Below are 26,674 nucleotides of genomic sequence, written 5' to 3' on the forward strand. Positions count from 1 at the left end.
GGACACCTTAGGGGCTGTCCTGACTGGCCAGTGACTCCTCCTTGTTTTTCTCATTATTTTCTCCGGCCTTGCCGCCAAAAGTGGGGCCTGGCCGGAGGGGGCGGGCAACTCCACTAGCTGGAGTGTCCTGCTGGGTTGGCACAAAGGAGGTGAGCCTTTGAGGCTCACCGCCAGGTGTGACAATTCCTGCCTGGGGGAGGTGTTAGCATCTCCACCCAGTGCAGGCTTTGTTACTGGCCTCAGAGTGACAAAGGCACTCTCCCCATGGGGCCAGCAACATGTCTCGGTTTGTGGCAGGCTGCTAAAACTAGTCAGCCTACACAGACAGTCGGTTAAGTTTCAGGGGGCACCTCTAAGGTGCCCTCTGTGGTGTATTTTACAATAAAATGTACACTGGCATCAGTGTGCATTTATTGTGCTGAGAAGTTTGATACCAAACTTCCCAGTTTTCAGTGTAGCCATTATGGTGCTGTGGAGTTCGTGTTTGACAAACTCCCAGACCATATACTCTTATGGCTACCCTGCACTTACAATGTCTAAGGTTTTGTTTAGACACTGTAGGGGTACCATGCTCATGCACTGGTACCCTCACCTATGGTATAGTGCACCCTGCCTTAGGGCTGTAAGGCCTGCTAGAGGGGTGTCTGACCTATACTTGCATAGGCAGTGAGAGGCTGGCATGGCACCCTGAGGGGAGTGCCATGTCGACTTACTCGTTTTGTTCTCACTAGCACACACAAGCTGGCAAGCAGTGTGTCTGTGCTGAGTGAGAGGTCTCCAGGGTGGCATAAGACATGCTGCAGCCCTTAGAGACCTTCCTTGGCATCAGGGCCCTTGGTACTAGAAGTACCAGTTACAAGGGACTTATCTGGATGCCAGGGTCTGCCAATTGTGGATACAAAAGTACAGGTTAGGGAAAGAACACTGGTGCTGGGGCCTGGTTAGCAGGCCTCAGCACACTTTCAATTGTAAACATAGCATCAGCAAAGGCAAAAAGTCAGGGGGCAACCATGCCAAGGAGGCATTTCCTTACAAATGGGTAGATTTTATGGTAATATGAATCAAATGGCCATTGCACAGGACAAACTTGAAAATATATGTATCACATTTAGCGACTTCTTGTGCCCATACTTGTAGAAAACGAAATAAAATAAATCTTTGTCAGTTAAGTGCTTTATTTTTTTTTTATTTTTTTTTTTTTTTAATAAATTCGATCTCAAACCCCAACAGATAGGCTGCTGGTGCGGGCAGTTGGCTTTTAATTCTTTTTAATAATTAGTGAGTCTGCAAACCTTCAACTAGGATGTGCTCCTTTGTGGTTGATTTCATCACTTCCAGATCTGGGGAATTCGTCACTAAGCGCATTTTGTTTTCTCCCATTCCAAGGAAAGACGACACTCGCAGACTGGAAACTTTCACCCATTTATTGCTGTAGGCACAACCGGACAAGAACGGGTTTCGGCGTCTGTGTTTCATCCTCCTAAATCACTAGGTATGGTTGGCAGTGGTAAAGTGCACAGAGTCTTAAAACCAGCAAAAAGGAGATCAGAAGGAGGAAGGCAAAACGTTTGGGGGTGACCCTGCAGAAAGGCCATTCCCAACAGTATTCAAAGTGAAACCTATTGATTGTGGCTTTGATGGACTTCTGCAGGATTTTATTTGGAAACCAGCATAACGATCATGTTCACTGATGATAAAAATTGTGTAATCAATGCAATATAGACATCTGTGATAAATAATTTTGGGCACAGAAAAACACATTAGTTAAAAGGAGCCTATTAGGACAACACTGAACTTTAGATGTTTAACAGCGACAAGAAATGTCACTGCTGCACGCACTGAAGCAATGAATTTTGAAAGATCGGAGTGCTTGTTGAAGGCTGACTGTTCCTGTCATGAACACCGTTCACTGCCAGCGGAAATATGGAAGTATTGTCTGTTTAGCACGTGGGAGTCATACAGATAGCATATAAGTATACAAAATGGCGCACTTTCAGGATGAGAGCGGCTGCATAGATCCGAAACCTGTTCCTGTCCGGCTGTGCTTACAGCAGTAAATGGGTGAAAGCTTCAATTCTGCGAGTGCAGTCTTTCCTTGGAATGGGGGAAAGCTTGTGAAGGCTTCAAATAAGGAGATAGCGCCTAAACGTTTGCGCACCAGCGTTCAGGTGCAAGCCGCTATAACTGCATCTAGTTTGAAGTGTGTGTGTGTATGTATATGTGTGTGTGTGTGTGTATATATATATATATATATATATATATATTCTCTTCTCTCAACACCCATTTCATTAAACCTTTCTGCATCTTGCATGTCTTCAAGTTGTGCACATGTAGCTTAAATTGCTCCTACAAAAAAAAAAAAAGACATTGAAATTCTGCGAACCTGCTATGTAAACTTGCTTTTCACATACTCCCAAACCTCCCTGGCTGGGTTCCGTGGAATGGAAAATGATTTATGTTTTTTATGCTCGGCATCCAGTAGAAGTGGAATAAAATGTGGCCCTTGTGCTGTTGATCTGTAGCTGCAGTGTATTCGGAGAGGATAGGAATATCTGGCTCACAGTCCTTAAGCAAACCTTTGTGCGCCCCAGCAGGACTGCTGCAACATAGAAGAGTAATGAAAGTGTGAGCCTGCATGGTGACCGTTTCAGTCTGTACCCTTTTGGGGCTTGTTTTTAAACAGTAGGTTACAGGAAGACTTTTTGCCATTTATTGCGTTATGTAGTATGGGAGGCCAAATGTGGTTTTTAATGTATTTGTATTTTTTTTTTTTTTTTTTTTTTTTTTTTGTAAAGTTTACTTTGCTCAAAGAAAGCCTTCACAGCCTTTTTATATTTGTGCATGAATTGTACACTGTTAGGTGCCCATGTTCTATAAAACCTAGTCAAACTGGTGAAGATCATTGGAAGTGTTTTGCTGGAAATGTGCAAACTTACTCCAGAGATTATTCGTATTCAGTTTCTCCTTATGTATTTTTCTTTGGTCGTGCAGCACAGCTTTTTAATTTTAAAATTATAACTTTGGGAGGTAGGGATACTGCCTCCTTCCCTGTGTAAATGTCCTGGGCACTCAATTAGCTCAGTGTTTTATTAGGTGTAAATCTTGAGGGGCTCGGCAGTGTGGCATGCTGTACAAATCATACATACTAAATCTATGCTCTGTAAATTGCCCAGATCACTTTTTGTGTCTTTAGTTTTAAGACCTGTGCAATAATAAGGCTGGTTGTCACCTTGTACTGGCATTGAATACTTGTGAATTGTAATCATTGCCAACCCTGAGTAAGACTAAAACCCTCACATTACTGGGTGTTCTGGACCCCCAGGCCACTAAGCTAATTTTATGAATTCTGCACATTAATTTCTTTGGCTTTAATATCCTGGAAGTGAATGTGCCAGGTGAGTTAACAAGATCTGTCCACTATTCTGTTGAAGTGTACAGCGAAGCCAACTCAATTGATGTCGGGGGAGTTTGGCCCAGATGGCAGAAGTGGTGCTAAGTGGAGCTCGGTTGTAGCTATTCCTCGGCAAAATATCATTTGAAGGCCAACAAGAGGGTCGACGATGTCCTCTTTCTTCATCGGCGAAAGATCTGTGGTTCTGGGAGATTTAGGAAGATAAGCTGGTGTACACTTCCACAACCCAAAAGGGTTGAAAAAGTAACTGATTCAAGTGGGCTGCTCTTCTTGAGGAAGCAAGCAGCCCCAGTGTTAGACTGCTGAAGATGTGGCTGTTTGATTAGGTCTGGGTTTTGAGAGTGCAAGGTTACCTGCTTACAGGTATGGAGCTTTGGCCCACCCTTTCAACCAATGGTTTTCTCAAATACGTTTTCAGCCATTGGCTTGAAACATTATCAGTCATACCTTGGCTCAGCCCAGTCCAGTATTCATCTCTAACCTAATGCATTTGACGGTCTGAGTGTGTCCTTCCGCCTCCGCTGTTTTGATTTGTGCTGCATGTGTCCGTGTTCTATAAAACTACCTTTAGAACTGTAGTTTTATGTGAAATGAAAGCAAAAACATAACTATATCTAAATCGAAGAAGCCTCCATTACGGTCTGTTTTTCGTTTCTTGACTAAATTTCATACGATTATGCAACATGTGTTAGTACACAAAACCCAGACCTGTTGGTTTTGCCAGTGCATTATTCTCATTACCTTTGGAGTGCAGTTAGGGCCGGGGTATTTGTGTTGTGTTGTGTGCTTGAAACTCCAGTGGAATCGCCTGGACACTCACAATTTATTTATTTAGATATTTCGGCTTTTTGGGGGAGGCATGAGAGGGGGGGGGTCACTTGCTGGGAAATTTTGGTACACTTAAATGGGTACCCTAAGTTACTTTAAAACCTAGTCGGGTAGCTAGCTAGTTCCAAGTGTCGTGAAGGAGGCAGGCGCAAATCGTGTTAAAACGTGGAGATTCATCAGGTGTGTGGCTGTGAGCCTGTGTCGCTCAGGAGGCTGATGGGTCACCCGCAGAGTTCTGTGAAGATGTTCGCAGGGCGGCGTCCGGTGGGGCCTTCAGCTTTTCATGACAGTATTGGGTACTCCAGGGCACTGTGGTATCTGCAAATGGCTTATTTGTACTGTTGTTGTAGCGAACACAAGCTGCTGCCTGAGCAGACAGCTCTTCAAAGTCAAGCGAGTGGGATAGGAAGCGCTATATTAAAAACAGTTGAAATTATGTCCTTAGCTGCTGCTCTCCGATATTGATGGTGGAGCCGGTTTTTGCCCTGGAACTGCTTCCGTATTATTTTCTGCTTCAAAGACGATGCACTCCGCTGGTACGAGTGTATTTCTCTTTCGCGGGCTTTTACTGCCCACCTGGCTCTTACATTGTATATGCGTTCTTAGTTAAGGATTTCGGAAGAGTTACCGTCCACCTCAGAATGCGAACCCCGGAAAAAACAGGTAATCCTGACATTTCCACGTAGTTGAGGCGACCTTTGCTGGCTGGGTTCACTGTAATTTGGCGACACTCGAAATGCAGCACTCACTGTAAGTGCATTTGTTGAAACGAACAAGATGTTTTGTGCTTTAATAATTATATATGTGCGGCTGCTAAGACCCGGGACTGAAGGCACAACGGTTAATTAGATTAGTCTTGGACAAGCAGACTCCAGGATTCGTATCCGTGAAATAAGCCCGCACGTGTTTCCTTGTCCTGCCAGCTTAAAAAATAGCTCTGGCCCCAAGTCCAGGAATTTAGCTATGCAACACTATACTTAAAGCCAAGAGGAATGCTCTTCCATGTATTGACTTTGCACCCCGAGGGCGCCACCGAGACCCACTCTTTGAAGTCTGCGGTGCCAAGGGAGCAATTGTTCCCACATGGTGACATCTAGTGCAGTGTGTCACTTTGACGTATGACACAAACTCTAAAGCGCTTATTGCACTCATTTATAGACTTTTCTGTACGTGACCCTCCACCACAACCCGGGCACCTTGTGTTTATTAAGAAAGCTGCTTCGTCTCTTGGGTTGTCGGCTCGGACTCCTTGTGTGGAGCGTCCTCTCGTTTTCATGTATTTATTTTTTGGAGGAGGTTTGTAAATCTCTGCTCATCGCTTCATATGTACGTGGATGTGTTAACACTAAAGTCCAAGTGCCTAAACCTGGGTTGGCGACACTTGCTCATACTGCAGCTATAAAAGGTGCAGGAGGAAGTCTACCTTCAAGGTGACCCCAAGCAAGCGCTGTAAAGCCCTGATGGAGCTTGAGTCCTGACTAGGCAGTCATGGGCCTAGGAAGATTATCTACATGCCAAGTAGGAGATGCTACTTTTTAAAGATTTTCTGAATTTGAGGTAGTAGTCTCCCCATCTCATGAAGGAAGGGAGAATTTCAAATTTACCATCTTATCACCTATATACTGAACGGGCGAGTCGAACCTGTGGCTTCTGATTCTTTGGGTAGTAGCAAACAGTTTACAAGGTAGTTTACTGCACAGCCATTTAGTACCTTGTGTAAAACGTAACACGTTTAAAGGCACACTTTCTTTCACCGGAAGCCAATGGAGGCATTTTCGGGCAGAGATGATGTGTGTGTGGTTCTGCTGTTTCATGCCAAACACCAGGTTTGTACTGATCATGTTTTAGTAATGTGTGCAAATGCATATTTGCTCTGAAGCTTTGTAATCTAATTGTGTTACTAAATGTCCTACTGAATTTAATACAGTCACAGAGCGGGGATTTTATGCCCTGTTTTATCCAATGTCTGTAGCCTTTAATATGGGACCATATAATTATAAATCTTATTGTTATTGCTAGTGTAGAAACTTTTCAGATGTTTGAGACACTTACAAAATGTAATGTTAAAATATGACTCCCTTTCCAAAGCATGATATGTACTCCATAATGCACTGACCGTACATCATACAAAATCGTTTAATTTCAAACTATGGATTAGCACTAGTGTGATTGCTAAGAACAGGCCTCCTAGTCTCTAGAGGATAGACTGTTGCAGCCACAGCTATCCTAAATCTTACATCTTTTGAAAGAGCATGTGTTACGGTACACTGTTCCCAGTGCAAGGGTTTTCAAGGTTGTCTGAAAGTTGGGCTATCTCCTACTGAGGGGCTGTCAAGAGAAGCATCATTGCCTCTGTAGTCCAATCGGAGACTGAAATGGTTTATTAGTGGGCCCAAGACCTACTGTTTTAATTTCGAACAGGGTTCAGTGCAGCACTGTGGAGCAGAATTTCGGTCGAGTAATGAACCTTTGCGCGGGGGCACGGAGCATAACTGCCCCTCATGCATAGTTTCATCTGTGGGCACAGGAAGAAGCTTCCAGTTCAAGAGCCTATGGCATGTCCATTTGTTTTTGTGTTAGAGTAAACACCATGCAGTTTCTGCCAGAATCCCTTCTGGGCCATGAACCCATGTAACTCTCAACACTGTGAGGAGCAGCTCATCACAAGCTTCTTTAAGCTTGTAGGTTGAGCTGCCAAAAGCCACGATGTTCAAGGTGTGTTGGCTTGATTCATTGAAGCCGTAGACCACCTGCAATTAATAACACACTCCCAGGCAACCGAGAGATGTAAACTGAAACCTCAAAATGCCACAACCAGTAGAAGGTCGGCTAAAGACGAACAAAGTAATTTTGGATTCTCAAAACCATTGAGTAAATCTTTTGCAATGCTAGTAAAACAAAAGCTACTCCAGATTATTTTGATATTGCCAAACAATACCTGCTCTAGATAGTAATCGTGTATACATTCTCTGTGGAATGTTCTTGGTATTATTTGGCATAGTGAAGCCAGGTGGAAGTTAAATAAAGTGATGGAGATTGTTGCCAGCAGGTCCATATTTTAATCAGAATCTCCATTAAAAGTTCAAAGGGAAAAGCATGGCATGGGGTATGCCTGGCGATTTTGTTTTAAAGAATTTGCATGCGTTTGGAAAACTGATAACAACTCCCAGGGGATAGGGAGCAATATACCAGCAAGTGCCAGGGAAGTACATTTTAGAGATGGGTATGCTATTTATGATGACCTTTTTTATTTTTTCGCCGAATATGAAGTGGGTACAAGCATTGCCACCTTGTAATGTAAGGTGGAAGAGGGACAGTACTGCTACTGAAACAGTGAAAAGCTTCAGACCTTGGTAAGGCTCCAGTGAACCTTTTGTCGGGAATATCTACCAACCCGAACTGTTGCTTTACATCTAGAGTGGTGGTCTCTATCACAAACCCCAACTCGTTAGCTATCTACAATCTCAGCCCTGTTCCTCTGTCTGCCACAGTTCAAAAGAACACTGGGGAGGGCTGCTTCGGATATTCCCACTTTTATCAGGATTCCTCAATTTTTAGTGCCTTCTCGTCACGCAGGGCATATTTTGTAATAGCAAGCATCTCAGCCCTGTTACTTTTTTTTCCACAGTTCAGAAGGGTGCAGGGAAGAGCTGCTTTTGATGTTCTCACTTTTTTATCGGGATTCCACAATTTGTGGTGCTTTCTCATCCTGTAAGGCATATTTTCTGTTACTTTTACTTTTCTTAAAAATAAACCTTCCCATGCATTCTCCATGTAAAGACAGCAAGGTTCCAGCCAGCATCTAAAGACCCATTGTAGACGACCCCAATTGTTAGGCTCCACCTAAATCTGAAGTAAAGTAATTTTTGTAATCTTGAAGTCACACTTTCTTTCACCGGAAGTCATTATTTTCTGCATTTTCCCAGGCTACTGAGCAGTTGTCTTTTGTTTACACATCCAGGGTGTCAAACTGTGTTATTCCCTATGTCTATATGGTTTCAGGGTTCTTTTCAAATCGGCATCTTTTCCTTTATTTGTATGGATGCTGAAAGAGAATATCCGGGGAGATACACTGAGTAGACTATAGGTTGCTTCTTGTGCCCAGCAGATAAATTGACTGGTCCTACTTTTCTTCCTCGAAGTTTTCCTCTGATGTGTTTGCAACAAAGGACAATTACCAGGGCCCCGCATTCCCTTGTCATCTGAAATCGGCAACATTTACTTGGGGTTGTCTTACGTTTTGATTGGGGAAATTCCAGTATGCATTTCTACTAACTCCTCTGCTTCACATGACCCTACAGAAACTTGTGTGCAACAACCAAGAGATGATCCACTTTGCTCAGTTTTGACAAACCTGAATTTGGTGTTGGTGCCGCACTGCACATCTTTTTTTGGTAAACTTATGGAGTTTCCTAAATTTCAGAATGTTTAGTAAAGCTGAAAAGGGCCGATTGTCCACCCCGCCTATCTTTGCAGAACTTATGACTCCGGTTCCTGTGAAAACTAATGCTTTCTACAATGAGCAACCGTCTTTGCTGTTAGCAGTATAAGAACACATGGCTTTGTAAATATCCTAAATTCATTGCTGGCCTAACTAGTTAGTGTTCTAATACTTATGATGAATCCAGTGTGTTTGAAAATCTTAATGGACATGTTTTGGTTTGATTTTGCTGCCTCTCATAATGGCTGTGCAGACGTTTTCTAGGTTGGAAAAGAGGTACTTTGATGGTTTTCTCCATTTGCCTATTGGTATTAGGTAACCACTATGCTACTTGGTGATGAGAGAGCTCTGACCATAATTTCAATGCTATTTTCACAAATGTATTTTGTGCTCTTAACGAATATTTTTGTAGGTACTTTGCCCATCAGGAAAGCATCTGTAAGACTTCCATTTGTTCAGTTGTGGGGGGGTTTGGGGATAGTGGTAAATACGTTTGTGTATCCACAAGGGATGCAATGTAAAGTAACTCCTTTCTTTATGTTAAAGCTCCTTTAGCATCTAATGTGTAAAACATTTTGCCAATCTGCTAAGTATTTTGACCGTATGCTGCTGCTTAAGGGATTGAAAGAGTATCAATGTGATCAACTTTAAATGGATTTTTTCTTTGTTTACCTGTTGTAGTTAGAATGTTTCATTCTTCAATCTAGCCTTTATTTTGTTTCACGTTTCTTCCCTATTTGACTGATTATCAGACAGAAACCTTTTCATGGGTGAGTAAACCTGTTTGTGTTTTTTTTTTTTTTTTTTTTTTTTTTTTTTTAGGCTCTGGAATACAAAGGTTGGATAGACATGTTTTTTGTAGTGCAGTTCACATTGTCCTGTATCATGGGGTAAGTGTGACCCTTTATCCTATATTCACTACTAAGAGTTTTCCTCTCTTCTTTCTAATGGTTCAGTCTCTGTTAATCAAACCTTTCATGCAATTCTTACATATGTATACATTGCATTCGTTTTTTTTGGAAAGCGGTTGCAAGCCATACATAAAAAAGTAGCAGATCAGCAACCATCGAGCTAAACTCAAATTTGACGAGTTCGACCTGGAAAGCTTGGTGAAAACTTAATTCTTTGCACAGTAGTGGTAAATTACACAGTCTAGGGAGCTGTAAATCTTGCAAAAGTACATGTTTGGGACACGGACTACATACTGTGAAATTGCTCAAGTTAAACTGGGTGTTGCATTTAACATTTTGAAAGGTTTAGAGGTCAGAAGTTCAAGTCTTTCACAGATTGTGTTAATATGACAGTACAGTACCAAGCTATAAACAGTAGGTGCAGATTTCATGGAGGGACATAAAGTTAATAGATGATGATCACCCTCCTAATTAGTAAAGAACAGTATATTAGTGAAGTGTACACTTGTTCTCAAAGTTTTCATTTTCATACTTCACCTACATTTCATAGGATGTTTTCTTAGCTTACCAAACACATTTCAATTACTTAGTCTTTTAAGATATGTCCAGAAAACTGCATCATATTCCCAGGGATTCTCTTTTGAAAATAAATCATCATAGTTTTCTGTTCTAACATTGAAATCTGTAAATACTTTGAAATAAATGTAGGAAGCATTTGTGATCTTTGGGGTTCTCTGAGACTTGCTAACTACATTCCTCAAAGGTGAGACCATCTAATTTTCTTCCAGACTCTGGTTTGACAGTGACACGTCTGTTTCAGTTTCCATACTGAAACAGACATAATTAATCCAACAAGGGTCCAAAAATGAACCCAGCAATGAAGACACTAAAACAAAGCTGTAGGGAATTTGGTGAAAGGCGACATGAAGTCCAAGAAATAAAGAGCTCTATTTTTAGTCTCTTCACAAGGGTCCCTAAGGGTGTGATGGCTAGTACGTTTAGACTGGGTTTCTTTGATTTGACTATACAGTGAAGACATTTGTGTCTCTTCACCAATTTTCCATTCTACTTTGGAACATTGGCAAAAGCAATTACCGAAGATCAATTTATAAAGGTATTGAGTTCGGAGAAAAAGAATAAAAGAGGATAATACTTTGGTTATTCTCTCTTTGAAACACTTTTCAGAGGTTGTTCAATCTTAATGAATATTTTGGAATTCTACTGGGTTACAGACTGAACTGCTAAGAGCTTGACTCTGCCAGAAATGTTCTAAGGTCTAATTTGGGGCGTTGGAAATGGGGCAGATACGGCACGAATTGAGGCGCATTGTAGTGATCTTTCAAATAGATAAGTGTTTGCTAATCATAAAGTCAAAACTCAGGCCCTGCCTTTAAGAGAAATAAAACTGTAACATGCAGCATTGCAAGCAGCTCTACATACATGCTATGAAAGTTGTCAATTATATGGACTGGACATTGAATAACTTGGCAGAACACCTTTTCGTGGAAAGCAAAGGCATGCTCTTTTGGGAAAATGAATATTTCTGTCAGGAAAAAAAATCTTAATTAAAGCAACTTCACAATATATCATTCAGGTAATACCTTTTCCCAGCAAGGATATTGGGCATGGACAAACCCACCCCTCCTATGGTGCACATCCTGAAGAATTAATTTTAGATTTGAAATTGCAGCCAAGGAAGAAACTTTTCGACCGGCATTACCCAGACTGTAAAGTGGTGGTATACTTTTTTTTTTTTAAAGAATGGCATCTGCTCAGTTACCTTCCTATATCTATTAGGTGCGTCTCTCAACACTATGGAGAACTGCAAAGGAACTTAACTTGTTAAAATAATTTATTGTAATGGACTAAAGTATGTGGTCTCTTTGCTGAGAACTGCAGGACTATAAATATTAAATTAGATCACTCTTGCAGCCTTCTTTCTGTTGGGTTTATTCATCCAAGGTTCAACGCACTCATACATTCTCCTCCTTTTTTTACAGGTTTATTTTAATGTATGCAACAGTTCTTTGCACTCATTATAATTCAGCTCTTACAACCACAATAGTTGGCTGCATTAAAGTAAGTGGGTTTATGTTTATCTTTAAAGTCATGTTAATACTTGTTTAATTCTGAACAAACCTTGTGTTTAATTTTTTTTTTTTTTTTTTTGTGTGTGTGGGTATCCAACAATGCAAGAGTTCCATCAAATATATCTGTGCTAAGACATTGAATCCCATCCTGCATCCCTATAGAAGCCGGTGGTGTGGCACATTTTGTATGAAAACAATTATACACCACCAATAGCCTGGGGCACCAGCATGTTTCCCCTTTTGTTGGGAGCCATGAGAGGAGTCTATTCAGGCAGCTGCTGAGCTGAGAGGAGCGGAGCTGAGCTGAGCGTGAGCCAGCACTTGCTTTTGCCTCCTGCCAGACAGGAGCAGCTTCTCCTCCGGGATCCAGCTCGCAGCAGGAACAAAACAGTGTCCCCTTCAAGCATGGATGTAAGAGGCTGGCAACATTTACAGGTAGATCGTAGAACGGGAGTCAGGCAGTGCACCTGGCCACGTGGCTGCCACTGCTGTGACTACTTTTGTTGTCACGAGGGATGGGGTCTCCATGACATTATTGTCCTGTGGATGGGGTCCTCGGGGGCCAAAAGTTGGCCTGAGGCGGGGGCCCCTACACACACCATCTCCCCATTTAAATAATGAAGATGTTTATGTCCACCCCTGTACCATGGTTCACCCCAGGGGTAGTTGTTGAAGCATGCGGCAGAGCAGTATGCTTCCATTTTTTTTCCATGTATTTTTTCAAGAAAGGGCAAATCTTTGAAGCTGCGTATCTCTTTCCCCGATGGGCCAATCTTGGGCTCGTTTTGTTTCTGATGGCCAAGCCTACCCAACAGAAGCGTTTTCGTCAGGTCTCCTGACTGTAAAGGGGCACAATTTGCAAGAGTTGGATTTTCTGGCTCCTTGCACCAGCCTTTTCCATTGCCTGGCATCTGGTGCTCCACTCCTGCTGGTGGGGTAGGGCATCTTGCGCAGTCCCTCTGCAAGCATCCATCAGAACACCCTCTTGACCCTATAGGGAGCAGAAGAGCCCGGATCTCCCCTCCTGAAACCCCCTCCAGCCCCATATAACTGGTCCTGATCCACATGGGGCATTAGGGGGCAGTGCTACTGGCCTGGAGAGACTCATCCTAGTCCTGGGGGTCAGATGAAATCGAAGCCTCTAGTCCATCCTCACAGTGCATCAAGTTGCTTCTCCTTCCAGCAGGGCATCCTGTCCGCCACCATCGCCTCCCAAGTCAGGGTCTTCAGCTCTTTCCCTTGTGCAGGGTTTTTAAAGTGGGCGTTGGAATGTTTAGGGGTCTGGCACCCCTGGCCCGTCCCACAATGCCACATCATTCCTCCACCCCTGTCCCAACCATCCGGCATAGCATAGTATTCTGGGACAATCTAAATTGGTGACCTCAAGGTGTTTCTCTGGAAAGAGCTCCTCTAAAGGCCTCAGCTCCATCCATGGGCTGCCATCACTGCCCAATCCCTTATCGCCAAAACCTAGAAGGCTAGACACTTCTGTGTTATCTCCATATGTCTAGGATCCCTCCTTTGTTCTAGAGGGTTTGACAAGCTAATTATCAGGTGCAGATTACCCTCCTCCCACACACCCCCAAACACCTCCCTTCCGTGCCCAGGAACTGAGTCAATCACTGATTGCTTCTTTTGTGTGAGGAGGCATTTATTTCCTCTGCTTGGGAGCAGAGTAATTAACTTTGTCCAGTCTGGAGGGCACAGGCCTAGAATCGGATTATAACCTGCCCCAGAAAAATATAACAAATATTGAAGTCCCATACAAATTCTAAATCTCTTTTGCCCCAGTTTGAAATCTCTCTGTACTGTAGGGCAGATTAATAAATATATATAGTGAAAACACCACAGATTTTCCAGTAAGCACTACAGACAAACACTATAAATTCCCACTCATATTATAAGGCCTATACCAGGTCACTACCAATCCTTGCAGAGTCCCTTCTGCAACACCTTCTGTGCACATATAGTGAGCTGCGAATGATGGTGTTCTCACATGAGAATCCCACATACATGCAGACGTGTATGTACGTGTGTTCATTTGTGAGCAGCCCAGTCCTTCTCTTACTGTAACTTCTCAGCAGTGATCTTATCTTAAAAGTTGAACACTGGTGGTTACCACAGCGAGCCCAAATAGTGTGAATTTATCGTGAGTGAGATTCTGGTAGTGAGACTCACTCACAGTAGAAGTCCCCCCCAAAAAAAACACAGACAATCCATGACTGGTGGACTAAATGTGCTGCTATAAGCTTACTTCATATCTGTGTGCTGGCTCCCCCCGGTACTTCTTCCCCCTGCATATCTTTATCTCCCTTGGCCACGTTGCTTAACCCCCTCCTTCATCCATGTTGCTTGCCTCTGTCATCCATCCCTCCCTCCTTCCATTGTAGTGTGTGTTGTTACAAATCCCAATTCTGGGCAGCAGATAAACGAACCACACCTTCCCCTCCCCCTGTCCACAAATAAATTCTTGCAACTGATGTGCACGTTACAAACAGCTACTGCTCGAGGGTACACTGCAAAAGCCTATCAAACATAAACATTAATGTAATAGTGGGCCAACAAAAAGCATTGAATGTGAGAGAGTTCTGCTAAGCTGTAGATTTTTCCATATCTTATTTATTCCATTTAAAAAAGTAGTTAAAACTTCATCACATAACATCAAAGATACACAGTCAACATGTTTCGTTCACTCCATAAACTTTTTCAGGGTCTCAAAATTCTTGTAAATCGAAACCGTTAATGTTTACACAAAGATGTGTCATTCCGTTTTCTGAAATGATCATTAATATTTGAGGCCCACTCATTACGCAACTCGTTGTCCCACAGCAGACACCCAAAGCCGTGTCGGAATGTTAAGCTCTTAGCACCAGCACCACACCAATCGGGGGGGGGGACTGTTGTTGTTGCTTCCCCTCACCCTCCTCCACTTCTTCCCGCTTTCCGTCGCTGGCTGTGTTGTTGTTTGCTCCTGCCCCTTCTTTCCAACCTTCGTTGTCTGTTTTGCACCGACTTGCCCTTCCTTTGTGTTGCCATCCGGCACTTTCCATGTTGCCTCCCACTTCTCCTCGAAATAACCAAACAAAAAAATCACTATGATACATCATAATGGCTTTTTTGTTCTTGTTTTTTCCTTTGTTTTAAATGTCAGTCATGCTGCACAGCAGCTACACTGCTGTACACCTGACTTAAAAAAAAAAAAAACCTTTGACAAAGCGATTAGCTCGCTCGTAGGCGGGACCTGCTAGCTTTGCTAATGTTTTTTTCTTTATAGTTCATTTTAATTTTCCTTTGTACAACAGATACCTTTTTAACAAAACAATTTAAGTTAGTACTACAAAATGACTTCAATTTGCATTAAATCTGCATTTTTAAATTGCAAGGCCTCTATCCAAACATTCTTCAAAACTATTTATCATTTTTGCCCCGTTTTCCCAAACTATAGAAGTGGTATAAGAAGGCTTTCTGGGTTTCTAGAGTTTAATTTTCTATTGCGATATCTTTGTTGAAAGGAAGAGCACAAAGCGTGAGACTGTATATTTAGCAGTTTTAAATTAAGACTTATTTAGGTATTGCCTACATGACAGCACAAGCTGTCAGGTTGTGAAAGGTCAGTTGTGGGGTCATAAAAAACTTACCTGTGGGCTTAAAGCCTACCCATTGCTTACCATTGGTTGACTTTTTTTGTCCCTCTCATGTTCTTGCTTGCTTGTCCTATGAGTTGCTGTCCTTTTCTTATGCTTGTTCCTCCATTGGTGCATAGCCTCCTTTCTGTACTTTGGTTGGCTTCCTTTTATCCTTCTACTGCTCAGTCAGAGACTTACTTTTGCCTTTTACTTTTTGAACTCCTTGAGAGTGCATGTGGTTTCTTGCTTACTTCCGTTTGTGTACTTTTTTGTCCACTTTTTCTGCTGTCTGTGTTCATTATGCATTGTATAACTTCTTGTTTGCTACCCAGCTGACTACAGTTTTATGGCTGGTCCGGTATTTACATGTAAAAAGCATTTGAGGTGACTTGTAAAAGTTTTTCTTCAGCTTCATTAAGTTAACACTGTGAGTCTTATTTAGATAGTAGTTAACAAACCAATTTTTCGCAACTTCACTCTCCAAACTATGTTTATTTCACCCTTTATGACACCTATGTCTTTCCCATCACTTACACCCCTTTGCGTTTATTTATGAAGCTTCTTTGTTGCTTTTCTCTTCCTTCCTTGACTGTTTTTAGGTCTGGTGTTGACCAAGACTTTTTGATTTGACTTAAATTATCTGTGCAGTGTTAAAGCCAGCTTTCTTCATTTATTGGTCTGTCCTTCATAGTTTACTTCCACCCATTACACCCTAGAGCGTGGGGCAATGGGTCAGCCTCTTGCTAACTTCACTTTAACAGCATTTTGCTGTTTCTTCTTGTGCTGTTTTAAATTCCTTTTGGAGTGGCCTCTGACTGCTGCTGTTCCACGAAACGATTGTGCCCACGTGAGACTGTTCTTTATAAAGTAATCCTCTTTTTAGTATGCACATAATGAAGTGTATGTCATGCTGTTGTGTGTTAAATTGAGGACTAAAGTTATACCTGTAAGGCAATTTAGTCTTTGTCCTGCTTGTATGGCTTTCTAGTTTGCTCTGTGCTCATGTATGTGATACTTATACAAACATACTTATACGAATACTGACATTTTTCTTCTAAACTACGAATAGAAACTGTAGCATTTATTCCATCTTACAGTCCTCTCCACTTCTGTCTTTGCAAATCTATCTTCACAACTGCATCTATCACTCTGTCTTTCTGTGTCTGTCTTTGCAACCTTAGTTATCTTTGAAAACTTACCTATCTGGCTATCAACCTGGTTATTTGTATCTACCTGTCTGCCTATCAACCTTCTCTAATTACTTGCCTAACACTCTATATCTATTTCTCTCGATCTCAGTTTCTACCTACCTGTCGCTGTCTATTTCTATTTATGTAGGCAGCCTTCTCCATGTTTGCAAATCACTCTATCTAGACAGCCCTCGTTATGCATGTAACCCTGTCTATATTACTATCTAGGCAGACGTCTCTATGTATGCATCGGTCTATCTTTGCAAAACTGCCTTTCTACTTTGCAAGACTCTCTATAAATCTGTCTTTTCTGCCATCTCTATATGTTGTAATAAAGATTTACAAAAAACATTAGCAAAGACAAGAGGCTGGTATTCAACACCAGACAAATTGACATTTTAGATGTGGTTTTAGCCCAGACCTTTTGATTTTACTAAAATGAAACCTGGTTACTCAAAGAGGTTTTCAGCCAGACTTCATCTATTTGTCTGTCATTCACATTTTTCTTCCACCAACTCGAGCATGCATCGTGGGGCTGTAGGTCAGCCCACTTCAGCCATTGACTGGCTTTCTCCGCGAGCACATCCACACCAGAAGTAGTTCCCTTCAGGGCCAGGGACTATTATAGTAATACATACTTTTTTAAAACTAAAATAGTTTATTTGCCTTTAACCACTGTTTTTTAAAATGTATTTATTTATTTAGATTGAGGGCCCAGCAGCTTCCATCAACTATATTTTTTTGCAAAAACCATGACCGCTCAGACCAAGAATTATCAAAGCGAAAAGACGGGCTGCCATTGCCAGACATATCGGTTTTGCCAGTGCTTGTTTTGAGTTAGCCTGTTTGCGTTTTACAGCTAAAACAAAGCTGCTTTTGATGTTGATTCCTGGTGCAAGAGCTCCCTTCTTTTTAGTGTGGGCCTCAGTGTGGTATTTTGTAGGCTGCAAAAAAGCTTTGTTCTCCCTGCCAGTCAATATGTTATAATTTTTGACTAAAAGATTGAACCAATCTGGGCGCATAAAAGTGATACATCTCGCTTTTATTGCTTAGCACAGGCACATTTCCCTTCAGTGGGAAGAGATTACTCAACACCCATTTTCAAAGCCACAGAGCCTAAGACATAGCCTCAGGGAGCAAAAAAAAAAAAAAAAGGTCCTGGCTTGGTGTGATAATTTACGCATTCTGCGTAGATGATGTATGTTGAGGGGCCCTGTTTGTGCATGTCACTTTGTGCTCTTTGAAGTGTGGCATAGCAAACTCTTAAGGGTGTTTTTTGGGGGGTTTGCAGAGACTGCAGAGGAGTTGGATTGAAGTACAAAACCAAAACAGTGCTTGGAAGTCTTCTGATTTGCATTCAAAACTGTTGTCTTTCCATCTCTAACACCGGTTTCTTATTTAAACCATAGAGCTTTACCAATTACTTTCCCGCCCCCTGCATTTTCAGTTGTGTTAGTTCTGTAAAGTAGCAGCTACTGTTTCAGAACAATACATAGTATGTCATATTGCTGAGGACGCGAAGGGTATTAACAGTGGATGGGAATAATGCACATTTTTGTTTTGCAGAAAAGCACTCTTCCCCCTCAGTTTCAATATGATCATGTACTGTTGCTTGTCAGTGGGATATGTAGAAAGTACACAGGGGATACGTTTCTCAAGAGACCGAGCTAAATGCAGGATCCTGTTTTTTAGGTTTTGCCTGTAAGCCACAGTGCTTGCACTGTGCTTGTGAAATGTCTAATACATTTAAAAAAAAAAAAAGCTTACATTGGCTTAGAGCCCACCCGTTACTTACCATTGGTTGGCTTTCACGTCATTCTTATTTCCTCGCTTCTGATTGGTAAGCATCTCCAGCTACTTCCTGGTTCCTCTAGGCCTTCCAGTGTCTGTCCTAGCCATGGAACACTAGCCATGGAACATGAGCCTAGTACAGCTTCCTGATGGCATCCATTGCCTTTACTTTGACCGCAGACAGGCCAGGTACCTTTCTATTTTTTGGTGGTGGGGCTTTTTAACATGCACTCTCCAACAAGAGTGCATGTGTGCCATCCGTCTCCCACACCTCCATCCTTCCTGCCCCTCCACCTCCCACTTGTTGACCCCCCTCCACCCCCACACTGCCTGTTGTTTGGGCTCCTGCCCTCCTCTCACTGTGCCTCTTTCGTGATGTTTTGGATTTGTTTGTATTTGTATATAGCGTAGACTCTATCCTAAGGTATTATTGGAGCACTGTGACACAATTTGTTTCTTTTTCTTGTTCAGTAATGTTTTTAAATTCCCACCACTCTCTAGCCCTTATGATGCATGTTTGCAATTATATAGTTTTGCTTAAAGTTCTTCTTACATATTACAGTGCTGCAGCACTGTAAGTAACAATGCCGTTCGTATACTGTGCTGTTTCACAAGATTTCACATCTACTATATTCACCTTCTTGTAACATAAGCAAGTACAATGTGGTCTAAGTGTCCAACCATTCTTATCCCACCCTGCCTTCCCCGCACCAACACATAAAAATAAGAGTGCATTAACCGGTGTCTTCCCATCTGGCAGCAAGGTGCCAGGCCCCAGCAGGCACACACTAAAACCTTTACTGCACAGCATGGCTGCAGGCTTTGTGGAACAGGATTGCTATTGTGGGGATATTCTGTTGCCTCGTCATTAGATTTCCTGCAGTCACTATTTTTCACTTTCTGGGCTTTTCCGCTACAAACCCTTGTGCTCAGTAAACTAAGACTACGACTCTCAGTATGCATTAGGTGGTCAAATTAAATTAAAGGTCTGGGAACCTGTCATCCTAATGATGTGGAACAAGGTGGCAACCCTCCCAAGGATGAGCGCCCCAATGGGTATATCAGAGATGTTCTATATTAGATTCTAGCAGGCTTTCCTTTCTTTGTGGACCAGGGCCCTGCAGCCACCATTCTTTGCATCAGACTTGTTTTTCAGGGTTGCAGTCCAGGAAAGGTCTAAAAATTCCCTCTTCACACTCTTCTACCGCATAAAAATGACAGGACAGTATTAGCTCCATGGATTCAATCTAAGCAAGCAGAGATTACAGGTCTCAGAATGCACTTATTTATAAAGGATATTACAAAGCTTAAGTAAGTGATGTTCTGACATACCCGTATATCGACCCTACCTCTACACTAATCTGAGCTCTTAACACACACTCCTGGACCGTGCAAGGAGTGCAGAAAGTGTACTAGTTATTCCTATATTTTATGGCTAAAAAGGATTGTGATGCGGTCAACGCTGGCCGTGTCACAAAAGCTTTTTAGTTTTGGTGTCAGCCAAGACCTTTTGATTTTACTAAAATTTTGTACAATAAGCTTGCATATAAGGACTCTCAGCAACTTCTCGTCATCCATTGGTCTTTTGTTGTCAAACACATTTTGCTTCCGCCCACCACAGCATATAGCATGGGGCAGTAGATCAGCCTACTTAAACCACTGGTTAACATAACTTTGGGTGACTGCATTTTGCCCTTTCATAAGGAGCACATCCACACACAAGCTAGTTCGCTTCAGTACCAGTATTTTTACTTTTACTTTATAATGACTTTAGTGTTGCCTTTGTGTTTGGAGACTGATGTGATAGCAAGACACCTCTGATCCAAATACCATCCTTATCAGATCCCACCTCTGGCCAATGCTGTTTTTAGTTTCTTTTAGAGTGTTTCACTTTTTAGACTGCTGCTGTTTCACAGCATACCAAATTGTGTTAATTTTGAAAATATTCTGTATTAATCTATCCTCTTTTCTATCCTCTTTTCTTCTTTCCTTCTTTCTATACTTCTTTCTTTCATTTTTACCATTCAATCTGTTCTTCTCTTTCTTATCTTTCATTCTTTCCTTATCTTTCTCTTTTCTTTCTTCCTTTGTTCCTTTAGTTCTTCCTTTCTTTTCCTTTCCCTCATTTGCTTTTCTTTTTTTGCTTCTTCAGCTTTTCTTTCTTGGTTTAGCTCTTCTTTCTTCCGCTTTTCTTTAGCTTTACTCCTTCTTTTTTTCCCCTTTCTTTGTTTTGCTTTCTTTTCTTTTTTCATTCTTTCACGTTGTCTTTTCTTAAAGGGAAGAGGCTTGCAGCCAATGCCAGATTCATTAACTTCTTCAGTATTTCCCGTCAGTGCTAGGGTGTAGCATGGTAGAGTTTTTTTTTTTTTTTTTTTTTTTTTTTTTTCCTAAGATCAAAAAACCTTTTTACCTGTAACAAATTATTATTATTATTTTAAAGACTGGGGGCCCAGCTTATCCCAGACAATAAAATTTAGCAAAACCCAGAACAAGAATTGCATTGCCAAAAGACTGAAGGCCAATGCCAGACCTATTGTCTTTGTCAATGCTTGTTTTCATTGACACTAAACCATTGTGTACAGCAGATTGTGCTGCGGCTCAACGTGTCTTACAAAAACAGATGCAGTAAATGAAAGTAGGATGAAATATTGGATGCTGTAAGTACAATGTAAGACTTGTACAAATAGCTTGTTTATGCTGTGCCTTTCCCAAAGTGTCCGTTTTTAAGTGGTATTGTGGTACCTCTGAAAATTAAAAACAAAAGAATAGGAGATTCCACTCTCTCTCAGTGAGTTTTTACCAACTATTTTCTGAGCCATGAGGTTTTGGGAAATACATCCAAAATCTGTGTTATACATGCTCTGAAACAGTTTGTATATGAAGCATAATGATGACAGCTACACACAATACATTAACTCACTTCCTGCATTGCACAGTAATACATCCATCTTAAGGCTGGTTGCTTCAGATAATTCCCAAACATAGTGTTGTCCTTGATGGCTTGATAAACTCCTTATACATAGGTTTCTGCACATCCATACCTATTTTCAAAAGAATAGTTCATGGATCTGCCACACTACGATTTCAGTGTATTAAATGATAACCTATCACTTATGAGCAACTTGTCTGCCTTGGACTGCATATTAACACAACCAGAAGTTTGAGATTGTATACTAGTTATGTTCATGGTAGAAGACCTAGACATTACAAATGTCACCCATAATCTCAATCTGTTTCCAAACCATTACCATACTCCCCACCCTCTCATCCAGACACTCGCACTACACTCATCCACTAATTCCCACTTATTCAGACGCACAAATACTGTTATTCTCTTACAAATTATTTGATGTATACATGTACATGCTTAGTTACATATTCACTCATCCTAGCTCTAAGTAATACATATTTACTCATCCTAGCTCTAAGTAATACAATTACCAGAACAATTATGTGCTCTCTTACTGATCCATTAACAATTTCAAAAGAAAAAAATATTGTTTAATTGAAAAGGAAACTTCAAAATAAACAGAGCATTTGATTGTATTAATTGTCTTATGGTGTGGACCATAATGATGGAGTGTCCTTACATTTACAGAGGGACTAACGTAAATAAATCCTTGACAAACAATTTGTGGTAATTTTCTGTTGCATAAGTTTATCTACTGTCTTTAAGGTTGGAAGATTTACTCTTGAGACCTAAATTTGAAACTTTTCTTAAAGATCTATTATGTTTCTCTGAATTTGTGACCGCCTTAAATGAAAAATGTCTTTACATCTTTCTCTTTCAGAATATACTAATTACTTATATCGGAATGTTTTTTGGTGGTGACTACATCTTCTCGTGGACCAATTTTCTTGGTTTAAATATCAGGTGAGAACTTTGATCAGCACGTTAGTTCAAAAAGTAACTGCAATGTTGGCGGGGTATCGCAGCGTGGTTCTTGAATCCAGGATTTCCTGTCCATTTCTGAAATCGGGGGCATATTTCATTTTTTTACACATCTATTTAATAGTTCCTAGTGTAGCACTAATGAGTCTGAAAGCACAGATTAGCAAAAAAGCATGCTGTGGTTTGTCAACAAGGACCCCGTTTATTTTCAGTTTGGTTCCTGCAGTTGGTCACTATTTTTGGAACTTTAGTTTTACACATTTAGGTCTTCTTTCCATTGCAAATTTTAATATTTAGTTCATATAAAAACATGTTATAGACCTCCATGCAATATTGAAGAAGTGGTGGCTTTAATGAATGAAAATGCTGAATGGTTTTGTCTGCTGGCCATTTCCAGTTGCGTAAGAGTGAGAGATGGGAAAAATAGGGCCTGCCTTCTAGTATGATTATGGGTTCTCATTTGATGTAAACTAATGTGTTATGGGTTTTTTAAAATACACGATTCAGCGATTGCCTTTTATAACTTGTTGAACATGCCCAACTTACATTTTTTGCGCAATACTTCTTTCTAGCATTGCTGGAAGCCTTGTGTATTCATACATCACTTTCACAGAGGATCAGCTGAGCAAAACAACCGAGCCCACTACTAAGGGCAAAATTGCAGTTTGATCAGACAGTGAAGAAAGATCCTGGATTTTTTTTTTTAACCAATGTTACTGATCGTGTACAGCAGTAAACCGTATCTACTATTTTTCTCTTTTTTTTGTAAGAAATATATCACTTTGCACAATTAAGAAAGATGCATTTCTAGAGAATATTTTTAAAATGAATTTTGTAAACTGTGCTTAGAAAATAGCATTGTCCTATGGTTCAAAGCTGTTGCAATTATTTTAAATACATGTAATATATAACTGTTTAATGATGTTTAAAATGTGCGTTGGGTTGCACAGTGCAACAGTGAGCGCGATTTCTATTTTAAACTCCTGTTTCATACTAACCTCTCATACTGTGAAAAACAAACAGATGTGCTCTTGGCTTGTAATAATCTGCTTCTATATTGAGTAACAGGAAAATGTTGATTCCTTGTTTTAGGTACTTATTTCTACTGGACCTGTGTGATAAAGTAGAATTGTCACTGCCTTTTTCTGTTTTCCTGAAGAAATGTGTTTAAAAATTAATTGGTTTACTGACCACAAAGGTTTTTATATATATATATCACTTTTACAGGTGTCGGTTCACTATGCATTACCTCCATGCAGACCTATAATTATTACAGGTGTATCTGCTTCAGAATTAACATTGTCTTTTTATGCCAGAGTCCAAGAACCATAGAAGTGGACTGCTGGACCCTATAACAATTAATGGCAAGCAGTACCGATCAACAAAGAACAAAATACACTACCCCGTGTACACATAGTTTTGATGACCTTGTAAAGCCAGTCTTAAGCGAAGTAAAGAATAAAAAGTAAACTCCACATGTTCCCAGTTTAGCCCAAAAAAATGTTTTATCACAAATTATCAATAACGAGATAAATGTTCAAAGTAGCAGTCAGGGTAGAAATAATGTCATTGAGAATTTGTATGGGTCAAATACATTTCCTTAGATTATTGTAGGTCATGAAAATGCATTGAAACCCAGCGCTTTCAAACAATCAGTCGCAGTATTCAACAAGCAAGCTTCTGTTTGCGTCCCCACAGCAGAATATCTTCCATGAGGAGGAGTAACTATACTTGAATGTGATAAGGACTCCATACCTTTTCCTCAATAAGTTATTCAGGATCCCGTCTGATATGTAAAATTGGGTTAGCAGAAAAATGTGTACTGCTGTGGATAGTGCTTTTTAAGCTTCCTGTTTGGTGTGTGTGTGTGTGTGTGTGTGTGTGTGTGTGTGTGTATATACACACAACAACTTGATCGAATTAGTTTTTCCAAGAATAAGAATATTCTAATAGACCTGTTTTAAGGGCAAATACAGAAAGGGAAGGAATCGTGTTTTGTTACTTGATATTTAGTATAATTGTCTTTGAGAGTTGAAACTATGCGGTCAAAGATAATTTGGGGTAAATTCATAATCTGGCAATTGTTATATAGCTCTGCTGTTTAATTGTTACAGAAAGCTGCAAATCCAGCAGGGAAACGTGCACTGGTCGTGTTTTTGTGTGGAAATAAATGTAAAATCATGCCTGGATTTTCTGGGATGCAACAGCTGTTTACTTTTACATGATGTTACAGAAATTGATATTTACTGTGTCATTTTTTAATCTCACAATTCATAGACTTTAAATCACCATGTGATATGTAAGAGTCTGACCCTCGCCTTACTTACATATAAGGCTGTTAATTATAGCTTTACACATGTTTTTACTTACTGACAAACATTTCTGTTTGCAATGCTGGAATCTAGGTCAGTGACCAAGTACCCAGATGAGTATGGAGCTAGAGTGATAAAGCACCAATTCACATAAAGGTGTGGCATTTTCATTACAATCCAATCCTACTTTCCATTAATGCCAGACAGAAAGCAATAAGCACCCCTCATGTTCCGTGGAATATGTATCCTGTAAATTGCAGCACAAACATCTATTTATTGCATCCACGAATTTCAGATAAAGGATGCACGTATTTATTTGTGCAATTTCAGCAATGTGACCACAGTGAAACTGTCGGGCCTTTACCCCGGTGTTTTGTATTGTTAGTCTAAACCTATGCTGATCTGTGTTCTTGGATGTGTCACCATTTAGCCTAATTTCTGTTTTGGTTTACGTTCTCATTGATACACATTGATCTTTGTTCATAACAAAAAGTGGCATGATCTCTATGGATTCGAACTATGCATCCAGTTTGAGGTGCTATCAGTATAAACGCAACTGTATCATTGAGTTACCGTATTCTTTGGCGGTTATGCACACGTGTGTTAAATTTACAGATTGTTGTCGGTTCTTGCAAATGTATTTTATACAGCAAGCTTTTTTTCCGAAAACATTTACTGACATAACACACTCACGTCTGTTCTCCGATAGATTAAACCATTCTTCTGTGAAGAATATCAAGTCTCCTCCCCACTTTTTGTGGGTATCTTTATTCCATCACATACTTGTTATCTTATTTTTTCTGTATTCCGATAATTTTGCAAGAATTAACCCACTTTGATAGATAAATGAAGTCGATTGCCCATCTTTGGGCCTACAGATTGTGTGTAATGATCTTGTAAAATAATTGCATTTTGGTGTTTAAATGCTGGATCATGCTTTCAGTGAAAAGACAAAATACTCTGTAAAATGGCTTAATTGACATTATGTTGGCATTTTTTTTACTTCATTATACTCTGAAATTGTCTAAAAGTATGATTGTGTGTCTAACGATAAGAAATAAATTGTACAGCAAAGGAGGGTTTCTGCTGTATTTCATCCAGTTTCAGCGCAAATCCTTAGTCTGGATTTAATGCGTTTGTATTAATGATCAGATAGCATAGGTAACGTTTATGCAACATTTCAGATCAAAATGTGTTACATTTTGTTCCAATGCTGGCCATATAAACTAATATAATTTATTTTATACATTGGTGTGAAAACGAAGAGAAATAACTAAATAAACGGATATTCTACCACCTAATTTGTGACTTTTCTTTGCAAGTTGCTGGGGAACAGTCAGCTTTGTACACATGGGTTATGGCTACTAGAATACCTTTTTGTTGCCTTTGTACATGAATGTGGGTATTTATGGCAGAAGCGCCTGATTCAACCCCGGCTTGGCACTGCTCCACTGATATATAGCTTACAACTCCAAATGTACGTGACTTGCCCAGCTTTATTCTTGGACAATAAAACCACCCAGTCATACGGTAGTGCTTCACCCTAAGCACTGTATTGTACATTCTAACATAGAAAGTACTGCAATTATTCATACCCATTGGCCATCTTCATTACCAAGGTATTCTTTCCTGTTACATTTTTCCCGCCCCTGAATTATTGAAGCTTCACATTGCATCCGGTTGGACGAGCTTATCCTTCCACCATGATTTGAGGGGATAGCAAAAAATAAACAGCTATATTTCAGCACTCCATAGGAGTGCATGTTTTTCCTGTCTCTTTGCCTGTCTGCGTGTTCACCCGTGCATCTCTTTTCTGATCCCCTCACAGCTCGGCTCTCTTTTTAGCTTCACTTCTCATCACCAACCCCTGCTTATCCATTGCTGCCACACCCTCATCTCTTACATTTTGTTATAATTATATTCCCTCCAGTACCCAGGACCATGTACCCTTTCTAGCTTATTTCCTCTTACCCATCCGGCTCTCTTACTTTTCTTTCTGAATATCCAACAGCTGCAGTGTGTCACTAGTCTGACCGCTTTTTTCTATTTATGGCACTTTCACTTTAATGTGCTCTTTACCTTTAATTTTCCATCCCAAGATAACTGCCAGCCATCTTGAATTGCTAAATTAAAAATGACAAAGATGGCCGCAAATGCATCCAGATGAATATGCTTGCAGAA

The 26,674-nt window shown here is 40.6% G+C and overlaps 1 protein-coding gene across 2 annotated transcripts in view; it reads left to right on the forward strand.

Moving 5' to 3' along the window:
• SLC35D1 (solute carrier family 35 member D1) overlaps positions 1-25,794 on the forward strand; it is a 99,878-nt gene extending 74,084 nt beyond the window's left edge. The window contains exons 9-12 of one of the 2 annotated variants that reach the window (XM_069232473.1): positions 9,504-9,571; positions 11,593-11,671; positions 22,081-22,163; positions 22,754-25,794. In XM_069232473.1, the coding sequence (XP_069088574.1) occupies positions 9,504-9,571; positions 11,593-11,671; positions 22,081-22,163; positions 22,754-22,850 (327 nt within the window). In that variant the 3' untranslated portion in view covers positions 22,851-25,794. Of the gene's footprint in view, positions 1-1,386; positions 1,594-9,503; positions 9,572-11,592; positions 11,672-22,080; positions 22,164-22,753 lie in introns of those variants that run through there. The other variant, XM_069232474.1, reaches the window with a different exon arrangement.
• The last annotated feature ends 880 nt before the right edge of the window (positions 25,795-26,674 follow it).

This window comes from Pleurodeles waltl, chromosome 4_2 (assembly GCF_031143425.1).
Source record: "Pleurodeles waltl isolate 20211129_DDA chromosome 4_2, aPleWal1.hap1.20221129, whole genome shotgun sequence".
NCBI classification, from domain to species: Eukaryota; Metazoa; Chordata; class Amphibia; order Caudata; family Salamandridae; genus Pleurodeles; species Pleurodeles waltl.